This window comes from Beta vulgaris, chromosome 9 (genome assembly GCF_026745355.1).
Source record: "Beta vulgaris subsp. vulgaris cultivar EL10 chromosome 9, EL10.2, whole genome shotgun sequence".
NCBI lineage: Eukaryota > Viridiplantae > Streptophyta > Magnoliopsida > Caryophyllales > Amaranthaceae > Beta > Beta vulgaris.
Window position 1 is genome coordinate 43794814 of NC_079210.1, and position 13891 is coordinate 43808704.

The 13891-nt window shown below is 32.5% G+C and overlaps 1 protein-coding gene across 1 annotated transcript; it reads left to right on the forward strand.

Moving 5' to 3' along the window:
• The first annotated feature begins 3036 nt into the window (after positions 1 to 3036).
• Positions 3037 to 13367, forward strand: LOC104904208 (beta-galactosidase 14). The gene is made up of 18 exons (XM_048636522.2): positions 3037 to 3132; positions 3708 to 3820; positions 3913 to 3979; positions 4229 to 4321; positions 4635 to 4778; positions 4898 to 4992; positions 5665 to 5770; positions 6505 to 6589; positions 6977 to 7095; positions 7361 to 7522; positions 7958 to 8136; positions 9383 to 9492; positions 9594 to 9703; positions 10221 to 10328; positions 10498 to 10605; positions 11428 to 11573; positions 12438 to 12783; positions 12959 to 13367. Exons 1-18 carry the CDS (start codon positions 3037 to 3039, stop codon positions 13085 to 13087), a joined length of 2316 nt encoding a protein of 771 aa, XP_048492479.1. The 3' UTR covers positions 13088 to 13367.
• The last annotated feature ends 524 nt before the right edge of the window (positions 13368 to 13891 follow it).

Genomic DNA, 13891 nt, shown 5'->3' on the forward strand with positions numbered 1-13891 from the left:
TATATATTGGACTCTACAAGGTTGAGTCCAAGTCGAGTCTGAAAACCTTTGAACTCACAAATTTGAGTTCAAGTCCACCAAAAGAATTCCGGTCCAATTCAGTTCGATAAGTTTGGACTGTGTTAATTAGCTAGATTGGACTATGGAATTTCGTAGTTTGCTTACACCCCTAAAGGGTGCTAATTGAGTTGAGCATTTAATCAACTTGGACTCGACTTGGTCAGCGCTTAACTCGAGTTGGCTCGACTTGAGCTCGAACTCAACTCGATACATTAGTGAGCCGAAGTGACCTAGCCTAAACTCAGCTCAATAAGCTTGTGAGCTTCTCGATTAATTTTTAATCATTATTTGTAAGCTACTTTAGAATACTATCAAAATCAAGACCTTTGCGTAAAATACATAAGGTAATAGATTAATAAAAAATAGATGAAACTTTATTTTGAATAATTTAGGGGAATTCATCAAGTATATATATCTTCTCAAAAGTAACTCGAACTCAACTTGAAATCTTAACGAGTCGAGTCGAGCACAAGACAACTCATGACCGACTCGTTCGATAAACACTTTTAGTGCTTAGCTTGAGTCCTTAAGTAGGTAGTTATAAATTCCAGTTCACATTTTAATCAATGACCTAACATATCCTATACACAACGGTCATCCCACACCATGCATATAATTACCTATTAATTCATTGGATAATGTAATATAAAATTTCTATGTTATTATTATGTATGTATATAATATTTGTCTAATATAATTGGTGTTTCTAATTGGCTAATTGCTATTGATGAAAAGAATTTGTTTTTTATTCTAGGGTTTCAATAAAAAGAGGAAGTTTGTTTTCATGTGGAAATTATTGATGTGTCATGTTTACATATATTTTTAATTAGGTGCATATATTAGAGCATTTATGGTTTTACATCTGCATTAATTACTTAAGTCATTTTATTTTACTCATATTTGGCATAATTGGTGTTTTTGATGTATGTTTAGATATTGAGAACATATTTAAAGTGTTATTAGTCAGACTTGAGTACTAGAATCATTTGGAATGAAGGTACATTATTGCATAAGGATTGTCATAAATATATTAGACTATGGTTTTGATCGATTAGAAGTAAAGTAGAAAATTATCAGAATAAACGGCTAAACACGATATCTACTCTTTTGATCATAACTTTTGAGGTACTTATCAACTTTTTTCTGGACATGTATATGACAATTTGTCAACTACTTAATAAAAAAAAGAAATAATTCATTATTAATGTAGTTTTCGATTCAAATGATTGAAAATGAATACAATGCAATATTAAGAAAAGATTATCTATGATTGGTATTTATTTTAAAACTATTATTTACCATAATTGCATATATAAACTTTTGGAAATCTTATTATATATGACTAGTTTTTGAAGGTTGTACAAATTACAATGCACTAGTTAATGTTTATGTGGACATATTACATCTATATGTCAATACTTATGATAATAAATAACATGTGTTATTATTTATTAAGTTGTCCCATCGTGACGTGGCTTGGTCATATGCATATCTATATCACTATATGCACGGGTCAATGATAAAATACATCTGCTCACATGCACAGGAACAATAATGAACAAATAATATGTTGCTGTTCATTTAAAATTTTATATTATTAATTATATTATAAATGGATTTTATTTCTAAACATATTTCAAACAATCTCCAATAATATAAAAAATCATAATATATTTTATTGTTGTATGACTATATACCAAATGAATCTTATCATGAAACATAAATTTCAAGTAATATCCAATTGTATAAGAATCATTATTATACCATTGGTTACTTAGTAAAAGTTATACTCTTTGAAATTTCAACCCTTGCATCAAAAATGTTTGTTGCCGTGATCATCGGTGGATGCATAAGTTTAAATGGTCAAAATCATTTTAATTATTTGAATTACTATTATAAGAGTGGAATGAAATAAGAAAGTGCAGAAGCCTTTCAGGCCATCAAAGATGTTTCTATACCTTCATCCACATATTCACAAGAAAAGAATAGAGGAAAAACGTTGTTTAAGATACACCAACCAATCATTCTAGGAGATCAAACCAAAGTTCTCAAATACACAAACATCACTTAGCCACCAATAATTTCTTCCTTGTTTTTCTCTTCTATTATTAATAATGTTATTTTTGTATGCAAATTATATGAACTTAACTTGTACACGATCAAGTCTTTTCCACCCCTTCCTAACTACATGCTAAGGGAGAGTCAATTTGCTTGCCATAAATTCTAGCCTTTTTGTTCTCTGATTTTTTTTTTACAAGTAATAGTGCTTAGGATAATCATGGCAAGATGTAGAAAGTATATAGTTATGATAGCGCTCCTCTTCTTGTTCGCCACTACCGTGCGTTGTAAAGAAGAGGACGATGACGATAATGGACAGAAACCTGGAAAGCCTTCTACTGTCAGCTTTGATGGCCGATCTTTGTTCATCAATGACAAACGAGAACTCATATTCTCCGGATCAATTCATTACCCTCGTGCTCCAGTTGCGGTATGCATGTGATTTTTTGTAAAGAGTATATATGCATGGGGATATACTATTCATGCACATAATTAGGAACCGAGCCGGGCATGGGTTGGTCCGACATGAGCCCACCAATGACTCGTCTTGGTATAAGAGACATGGTGGTGGGCTATACATTTTTTTTCAAGAATAATTAAGCACGAGCTAAACACGAGAATGACTGATCGGCCTGCTCATTTTTAATCAATAATGAAAAAACGTAAAATTATTAAGAAGCCCACCTATACAAAATATAGTACAGGGCATGTACCCTTCGTTTGAAAAATTAGCATGAGCAACTATGACACCATTTTTCATGCTCATATTTGGCCCGACCCACGAGTCTAGAAAAACAGTACATATAATGCCCTAACTTCTAACTAGGGACATCAACATGCATATATTTAATAAATGATATATCATTTTCTTATATGAAAATACTAGTGACAATTATTGTTGCATATTTGGGGTTTTAGATGTGGGAGGATCTCCTCGACAAAGCTAAAGAAGGCGGCTTGAATGCAATCCAAACTTATGTATTTTGGAACGTTCATGAGCCGACTAAGGGACAGGTAACCTACTATTATATATTATTTTTTATATATATATATTTGTTTTTCAAAGCTACTACTATGTCTTTGTTTAACTCAAAATACATTTATTATATACATGAAGCTCCAAACAAATATGCATTATATTTGAAATGAATTAACCTTCATAAAAAATGCCTACATGTAGATTATGTGATATTTACAGATACTCTCTGCATTTATTTTCAATCTACATACTTTTCTTTTTAGTTTGTTCCTTCTCCACACCGTTGCCTCTTATGTTCTTGATAACATGTCCCATTTACTTTTTATTCTTTTTCCACCTATGTCATCCACTTCATAATATTTCAAATCACATTTTAGGTTTTCTCTCTCAATTTTCAATTTCTTCCTCAAAATTACATGAGTAAACTAAAAAAAAGCGGAGAGGATATATCATATTTATTTTTAGTAATATTCTTTTGAAACTTAAAAGGAACACATGGATATCATAAATTGTGGTCTAGGCTAACATAAGCCATACATTACGATGTACGATACAACTACTAGCATGTATGATTTGGTACAAACTTACACATTGCTTTCGCAATTCGCAGTATAATTTCACGGACAGTAATGATTTGGTGAAATTCATCAAGTTAGTAGGCGAAAAGGGCATGTGGGCAATCCTTAGGGTTGGGCCATTCATCCAAGCTGAATGGAATCATGGGTAATAACTAATAAGAATACCCCATCTTAGCCAAATACACATATTTTTCTTTTAAGTCTTGATGAAAATGAATTAATGCTCCTTTTTAACAGTGGACTTCCATACTGGCTAAGAGAGGAGCCTAACATCACATACCGAACAGATAATCCTGCATACAAGGTGATCATAATTAATACTTCTTCCGTTTCGTTTTAAATGCAACAAATGAATATTTTATATCTCACAAATAATACCCCTTTGTTGCATTTAAAACAAAACAGAGGAAGTAACAATGTTTTTTTTCTTTTGACGGTATCATAATAGTATTATTAATGTTAATTCTTCATAATATTGACAAAAGAAAGTTAAATAGTTTGGACTTAGTTACGTAATAAGCTAAGTAACATAAAAATTATATATTATATGCAGGTGAATATGGAGAGATGGGTCACCAAGGTGGTTAACCTAATGAGGGATAACAAATTATATGCTCCACAAGGAGGTCCAATTATCATGTCTCAGGTGATCTACATTAGAATTAGACTGCCTGCTTTAATAATTTGCTCAGATCATATAGTAGTATTAGCTAGACAAATTTACAAAAATATCGAACGTTAAGCAAAATAAGCTAAAGTTACCCTTTTCTTTTATAGACCTAATAACTTTTTAGAGTTTTTACATGTATTTGCCGATCTTTAATTATTTTAGTGTTTTAAAATTTATGTAACAACGATTAAATTGTTTGATATAAAAGTGCGATCTTTTAAATTAAACTAGCAACGTGACAACTAAATTCATACGAAAATTTATTTCTCCATGGCTTCTCCTTCTATAGATTGAGAATGAATACGATCATGTAAGAGACGCTTTCAATGATGCGGCGGAGAGATACATCAAATGGGCAGGAACTATGGCTGTTGGCCTAAAAACTGATGTTCCATGGATCATGTGCAAATCTAAAGATGCCCCCAGTGAAGTGGTAAGATGAAAAAGGAAAATATAGTTCAATTTTCATTTTCTATAATTGAGATAAAGAAAACTTCATATCTAGTTTTTGTATATCATCATTTGTAAATGTTTTTTTTAATATCGAGGTAGATCAATGCATGCAATGGTAGGCATTGTGGAGATACATTCAAAGGTCCAAATACTCCCGGAAAACCATCTTTGTGGACTGAGAATTGGACTGCTCAGTAAGTAAATTTTACTATTGTAATTTGTCTACTAGTAATTTTTACCAAGTGTCACTTTGTTTTTTGTTTTGTTTTGTTTTAAGTTTCAATTTATCCTTAATATCTAAATTAAAGTTAATTAAAAAAAATAGTTTCTAGTTTTTTTAATGTCAATTATTAGGTTAACTCTAGTACTCTACTCGGTTTGGAGAAGCATTTTAGCTACCTTAAAGGATAAGGTGCTAACATATTTTAGGTGCTAAAATGATTAGTAGTGTTTGGAGAGCACCTACAATAAAATTTCAGGTGGCTAAAATGACTTAAATAATAAGTTAAAAAATTAACCCTTTCAAAATCAGGTGACTGAAATTTCGGAAAATCTTTCCAAAATTTTGACAACAACTAATTTTGCTAAAATAATTTATCAACTCAATCAACTAATTTTGCCAAACAGTTAAACTAATCAGTTACCTTATCATTCTAACACCTTATCAGTTTCAACTTTATCTTATCAGTTTCAGTTAACTTATCAGTTTTAGTTTATTTTCAGCTAGTAATGCCAAACGGATAACTTATGACTTTAGAAATCTCATAATCCAAAAACTGAAATTAATACCTAACAGACCCTAAATAATTAGCTATCTTATGTTTATGTTGAATGAAAGTTCTTATAATCGTTTCATTTAATTACAGGTATAGAGTTTTCGGAGATGCTCCTTCTCAACGAGCAGCTGAAGATATTGCCTTCTCAGTAGCTCGTTGGTTCGGAAAGAATGGAAGCCATGTCAACTATTACATGGTATATATTAAACTCCTTGTTTCAACCATTTCAAATTATCAAACATTTTTAGCTACGGTGACTAGGATCATTTAATAGGATTTCAATGTAACCCACAACACCAGGCTCGTTAAGAAAATAGAGAGTCCCAATTTTTTTTTCAAAAACCCACTACTTTTCTCTCATAATAGTTTACAATATTTACTTAGTATTTATTAATCCTTCTCATCGAAATTATAAAATTGTATCATCTCTCATTTTGTAGGTCTATTAGGCCTATTCTCTTCGACATAAAACAACTAAACTGAATTGAATTGAACTGATTGCAGATGAACTAAACTGAATTGAACCGAATCGAACTGATTGCAACTAAATTGAACTGAATTAAACTGACATTAATTAAATTATAACTAATAGAAATGATAATTGAAACTGAACTGAACTAATTGCAACTGAACTGAACTGAATTGATTGCAACTAAACTGAATTGAACTGAACTGAAAATAAATAGGGGAGAACAAACCTTTAGTACAAAACCACCTCTTTCTTTTAGAAGACCTTGATAGAGTACTAAGATGTTCAATCCACAATTTTTTTTTGAGACACCTTAATTAATAGTTGAGTTTTTTTCAATAACATGCATAGCATACCCATTTTCACAACAGGACTCAATAATATTTGATTAAATTTTTTTGTGTGTTTATCTTCATAACTGCGACTCTTATATGCTTATTATATTTTTGTCATTTATGTAGTATTATGGTGGTACAAATTATGGGAGAACTGCTGCCTCATTTGTGACCACGCGTTACTATGATGAAGCTCCAATTGATGAATTCGGTACTCAGCCGTTCTAAAATTCTCTCCTCTCAAATCAATACTACCTCCGTTTCAAATTAATAGTTACACTCCCACTTTTCACGCATGTCGATGTATTATTTTGAGTCTTTATATCTCTAACTTTGTATTTGTAAAAAATATAAAAAGTCGATATTCTAAAACTACATATCAAGACAAATCAAACAAGACCCCACATGACTATATTTTCTCTTATCCATAACTCACAAATGATAGTCAAAGGAAAATTTGTGAATAGTGTCAAAAGTGAAAGTGTAACTATTAATTTAAAACGGAGGTAGTATAAGATTATTCCGCATATCTCGTGCATCAAATAAATCTCACAATTCAACTCATACTCTTTATTGATGATTGTGGATTTGTGATTAGGTCTTGTAAGAGATCCAAAGTGGGGTCATTTGAAACATTTGCACCAAGCTATATTGCTAGCCAAGAAACCCATCCTGGAAGGGACTTATCGTATCCAAAAGAATGGTGCCGATTTTGAGGTATAAGATAAAACATTTCACAATACCGAATCTAATTACATTATTAATCGAATATTAATTTCGAGTAAAAGTAGTTAGATTCAAAATTTAGCAAATAAAGGAGGCTAAAGGACACACCATTTGTTATTAAACAAAAGAGGGGAAGGACATTTTAGTAATTCCACTTGCGTATTTTGGTAACAGATGGTTTGTTGTTTAGCCATACTCTTATTAGTCTTAGCAAATGAGCGCGGTTTCTAATGATATTATTATATGCAATTGGCAGGCAAATTTCTATGAAAAGGGAGACCTTTGTGCTGCTTTTCTATGGAACAACCACACTCATGAAACAAAAACAATGAGATTTAGAGGCAAAGAGCATCAAGTTCCACCTAGGTCCATCAGCATCCTCCCAGATTGCAAGACTCTTGTCTATAATACTGACTATGTGAGTATTATCAACGACAATGTCTATAATACAAAAGAGAATTAATTTGCCAAATGTAGACCTTATCATACTAAATATATACACATCGGTAGAAAGCAATGTTATTGTGACACCTTCGTTCACCTGAAAAACAGGGTGTTGTGTCGTGTTGTGTCCGACACAACACTTTATTTGGATACTTCATTTTAAACTAAAAACTTACCTTTTTTCTACAAAATAGCAGAGTCGGACACTTGGACACTCGTACCTGAGTAGACACTCAATCCGTGTCTGTGTAACATAGATAGAAAGAGATTGTGGAACTTCTTAGCAGACAAAACTATGTACTTAGCGCGCCACCATCGTTTTATACCAGCAAAACTGGTCTTAGTATAAGCAAGTTCAACCCTTTTGATGCTAAAATGATATGCTTTCTCTATTAATTTGACGAAACAGATGGTATCTCAACACAGTGCAAGAGAGTTTGTAAGGTCGGAGAAAGCTCATGCGAATCTGAAATGGGAGAAAACAACAGAGACTCTACCAGGTCCAGGCAAAGGCATCTTCTCCAGGGAACCAAAAGAGCAATACGTTACTACCAAAGACCAAAGTGACTATCTATGGTATAGAACCAGGTAAATCATTAGTCACCAACAATTCTATTCTAAATCGTACCAATCTAGTTGCAACATAGTCGATGTTATTTTACAGTCTCCAATATACACTTGTGACCATTAATATTTGAATTGTGTTATTTTTAGTTACAAATATTGTTATCATGAGTTCATGACAATATACAATGAAACAAGAAGATAAGATGATACTTTCCTTGTGTATTATGAGTAGTGAAACAATCTGATCAAAGATAATTGACTTTGACTATGAAAATGAAAAATAAATGTTGTAATTAATATATACGGACCGAGTAAATATATGTTCAGTTGGTCTTGTAAAAGACCGTCTAATTTTGGCCTTGTTTGGCAATTGGCTGGAAGCTGTTGGCTGTTGGCGGTTTGGGTTGGCTTGTTTGACTGACTGTTTGGGTTGGCTTGTTTGACTGGCTGTATCATGTGACTGATTTTATAAATATGTTTGGTAAATTTTGTTGCTGGTTGTTATATTGTAAAATGACCTAAATACCCTTCATTTAATAAAAATGTAGATGTGATAGATTTTGTAAATTTATAGATTAATTAGGATATAATGGTAAATTGATTAATAAAAAGCCAAAAGCTGGCTTAAATAAAGCCACTACAAAAAGCCACTTAGCAAACACAAATTTTGGCTCTTTGACCAAAACAAAAAGCCAACAGCCAAAAGTTGGCTAAAAAGCCAAAATCCAAACACCCCTTTAACTTAAAATTAGGCACAACCCAAGCTCAATATTAAGAGGAGAACATGCCACCTTTTTTTTTTTTTTTTAATATAGTGACTAGTTTAATCTATTTAGGCACTAGGTTAATCTATTTCGAGACCAATTTAATCGATTAAGTAATGACATTCTTTAATCCATTCAGTGACTAGTTTAATCTGTTCGGTAAAACTACTAAGTTGTTTTTTTGAAATTATCTGTCGTGGTTCGATAATCAAGAAAAGAAAAAGGAAGGAGAAGAGATCGAAGTGATGACTAGGAATACTAGGACAGTGTTCTGTTAGAGTAAAATGAAATGGACTTGTTAGAAAAATCCAGTGTTAGATTCGTCTAATTTTATGTTAAAATTAGACAGGCTATTCTAATGATTTGTGATGTATGTTTGCTACATTAACTTGTTACATGTTACCTAGCCTAACATTTTTTTGTTCCTTTCAAAAAAGAAAAAAAAGCCTAACATTCTTTTTTGTTTTTCTTCTGGGATCTTGAATGGAAATTCCACCCTCCAGTATAGATTTAGACAGTTCGGATTTACCCTTCAAAAAATCATTCCGACCCGTTCTACAGGTTCTGAGTCTCGGCCACGCTTTGCTCGCCTATGTCAACGGGGAGTATGTTGGTATGCTTGTTACTTCTTTGGAATTGAGTTAATGTTAATACACTCCTACTAAATATAGATGCCCTTTGATAATTATTATCCCTAATCTTTTTACTTTCTAGGAACTGCTCATGGAGTAAAGAGAGAATACAACTTCCCATTCTCAGTTGCTGTAAGATTGAAGGAAGGATTAAACAATATCTCTGTATTGGGTTGCACAGTTGGAATGCCGGTAAGAACAAGATTACTGACCTTTTACGCAAAAATTTCTTTTCCCTAGTTAAGGTAATTTTATTTAAGTATCAAAAAACATGTTACGACTTACTTTTACCCAAACAAGCAGAGACTAGAGCAAACCGTCTAGGATGGACTCCTCCAAACGAGAAGAATAAAGAAAAAACTAATATGACGACAAGCAATCATTTACAACTTTTTCTATATTGGTTATAAAAAAAGGATAAAGTTACAAGAAATAGATAAAAATCGAAAAGTTATACAGAGAAGTACTTAAAAGTTAAGAAAGATCGCAAGTGGTATGTTATGTTGTACACTTGTTTGTATGTTTTGTGGTCTAATATTATGCATGCATCAAAGAGTCCAACCTGGTTAGTTTGTTCGACTTTGAGTATGATTAGGTTATATGATTTGAATGATGAATGAAATTATTACTTAGCGAAGAAAAAAAAAAATTATGCATGCATGTAAGTCGACTGATGATGATATTGCTTACTTTTTTATCCATACAAAAGGATAGTGGAAGTTATATGGAGCGTAGGTACACAGGGATCAGAACAGTGGAGCTATTAGGTCTTGGTACCGGGAACCTTGATATCAGTTTCAACGGCTGGCATCACACGGTAAAAATTAAAGATAATAGAAAAAACACTGAAAGAATATTCATATTTGATATATATATATATATATATATATATATATATATATATATATATATATATATATATATATTATATATATATATATATATTTTGAAATAATTTATTCGGATTTTCTTTTTCAAATATATAGGTTGGTATGGAAGGAGAGAAGCTCAAGTACTTCACTGAGGATGGTGCAAAGAAGGTCAAATGGTCGACCGCTGAAAAAGGACCTGGGGCGCCTCTTACTTGGTATAAGGTAGTAATTATATGATGCTTTTTTGCCAAATAATAATAATAATAATAATAATAATAATAATAATAATAATAATAATAATAATAATAATAATAATAATAATACAAATAATAACACAATAACAAGAACAATAATAATCAAATTAAAACAAGATGATGTTTACTAAAGAATTAGAATATTACAAGTAACAATAGCAATTATGTCTTTCAAAATCTTACTTTTAAAAACTAAGTTATACTACTATAAAGATAAATAATACATACACATAGTTTTGCTTCATAATGGAGTGAGATAAATATTTGTATTTTCCCCTTTTAAGTTTAAACTTTGACTATTAAAATTTCTTGCATATATTTTGATATTTTAAATTTTTTTATAAAAAGTACTGCATTTTCCAATACTAATCTTATCATACTCCTTCGTTATGTTTTAAATGAAACGTTTTTTTACGCAATCCAACGCGGTTTTTTAATCATTAATATCTTTAGTTGCGCACACGTAAATAAAATATAAAGGAGTTATTATTTGATAGTATGCATCGAGACGAATCTAACAAGATCCCACTTGATTATGTTTTTCTTTATAAAATTGCGATAAATTGAAGTCAAAATTGATCAATGAATAATGTCATTTCACCCAATGTTTCATTTAAAGCAGAACGGAGGAAGTATATATTTTACAATTAAAAGGAATTACTCAGTCAATCTAATTGTAAAAGATTATGATAATAATATTGAAACAGAAGAGAGTATCAATCTTTGAACTTTTTCCGATAACAAAAATACAAAATGATGAAGGTCGATTACCTATGATCATCTTTTTTAGGCCTACTTTGATGAGCCAGATGGAGATGGACCATTGAGTCTTCGGATGCTAAACATGACCAAGGGAATGATGTGGATCAATGGCCAAAGCCTTGGGCGTTACTGGTCGTCATATCTATCAGTAATCGAAGAACCTTCCCAGGACGAGTAAGTGATCAATATATAGGATTTATGAGAATCGTTAAACATCGCCTCAAAAGTAATTAAAATAGCCCCAAATTCATTTTTATAAATTGTTTTACCCTTCCTCTTTTCCCCACCATCCACCACCATCTGCCACCCCTTGCAACCACGCGCCATCACCTACCTCCCACTGCTACTCGCCACCTCCTCCACCACCCACCTGGAAGCAGTGGAAATTTTTTAGGGCAATGAGCGAACGTTTGGCCTGGACGTTCGCCACATGGAGCGAACGTCGAGACCAGATGTTCGCCCATCTCTTTAAAAAAAATTCGACTCCTTCCAGGTGGTTGGTGGGTGGCTGTAGCAATGGGGCGGTGGTGGCGGCAGGAGGTGGATGGTGGTGGAGTGAGGTGGCTGGTGGTGCGGGTGGTGGTGGCGGCAGGAGGTGGATGGTGGTGGAGTGAGGTGGCTGGTGGTGCGGGTGGTGGTGGTGGTTTTAGGGAAAAAGAAGGAAAATGTTAGAAATATAGTTTTAACTTTTTTTAGGGTGATTTTAATTATTTTTGGGGCGATGAATAGAAGTTCAGGGATTTATGTAACGTTCTATAATGAGATATGGTCGATTGACATGACATATATGTACAAGTGTGTGAAATAGTTGTGTTAACCTGATGTAGGTTAACCTGGCATTCAATATATATATAGTGTTTACAATACAGACATATGACTAGTAAAGCACCATTCTACCCTTTACATATAATATTATCCTCTGTACATATAATAATATTATCCAATAATATATTAAGCATTTTTTAATGTACATCTTTGATATATATTGTAGCAAGATATATGAAATACTTAAATATGTATATTATACGTGTGTCATAGGTACCACCTCCCAAGATCATTTTTGAAGTCTAAGGATAACTTGTTGGTTATTTTCGATGAGGCCGGAGGAGACATTAACACAGTTCAAATAGAAACAGTAAACAGAGATAGTATTTGTAGCATAATAGATGAGGACTGGCCAGCTGATGTGTGGTCTTGGAAGAGAAAAGGAAATGAAATTGTGCCTGAAGGTGACACCCCACAAGTTAAGGCATCACTTAAGTGCCCAAAGGACAAGGTCATCAACCGTGTAGAGTTTGCTAGTTTTGGCAACCCTATTGGTGTTTGTGGATTTTATCTTCTTGGCAATTGCACCTCTCCTAATAGCGTTAAAATCGTTGAACAGGTAACATTTAATTTAATCAAGCCTTTAGTTACCATTTATGATAATTTACGTTTTTTTGTTGTTGCTAATAAGCGACTAAGTGCATGTGATGTAGACATGGAAGATTCAATATAAGATTTGATATATTTACGTTTTTAGTGACAATTTTTCCAAATTCTTTTTCCTTTTGTTGCAGAATTGTTTGGGAAAAGAGAGTTGCACAATACCTGTTGATAGGAAACTCTTCGACAAGGATAAAGATCCTTGCTCAAATATCAACCCGAAAACCTTGGCTGTGCAACTTAGATGTGGCCGCAAAGAATAAAATCTTTTTCTCCTTTTTGTTCTTATGAATGGATGTGGTCTATGAGTGCAATGCTATTCTGATATTTCTCTTTGTTTTCTAGAAACTAAACGTGGTAGAATACTTGTACTATAATATAAGTACGTATGTATTAGGTAGGAAGTTTCGAAACCGTTAAAAGCCAACTCGGTGAGGTAGAGCTTGGCATGTCTCCCAATCAAATGTAATCTAGACTGATTGGAGCCTAGAAATTTTTTGGAAGTAATTCGAGAGCATTGATTGATTGTACAATCTTTAGGAGGGTCACTAATCGACTCATTATGGTGTCGTGAAAATTTGGAAAGAAACAAGTAGACTACTCTGTAGAAGTTAGTGATTCTATTAATTGCATCTTTGATTCTTTGTTAACCTTTGTAATTTATGTTGTTAAATATTTGTAATGAATATTACTATGAAACTTATCATTGATGTTTTCAAAATTCACTATATATGTAAGTTCTATTGACTATAAGTAAGCATTACTGGGGGATGAGTGAAAAAAACCCTAGCCTCTTTCTCTCCCCTCTCTCCTAAAAAACCCTAATCACTTTCTCTTAGTTTGGTGATGCCATCATCCTTTCGATGGTGGTAAGCCCCCAATTCTTCTTTTTCTTCTAGTTTTCATTGTTTTTGTTATTAATAATCTTCCATTCTCTCTTTTTGAGAGTTTTCTACCCAATTTTTGGGTTCTTTCTCTCCTTTTATGGGAGTTTGGAGTTTAGTTTTATTCTCTTCCCACGTGGAAGTTTAAAAATTGGTATGAAAAATTGTTCATATTGGTTAAAC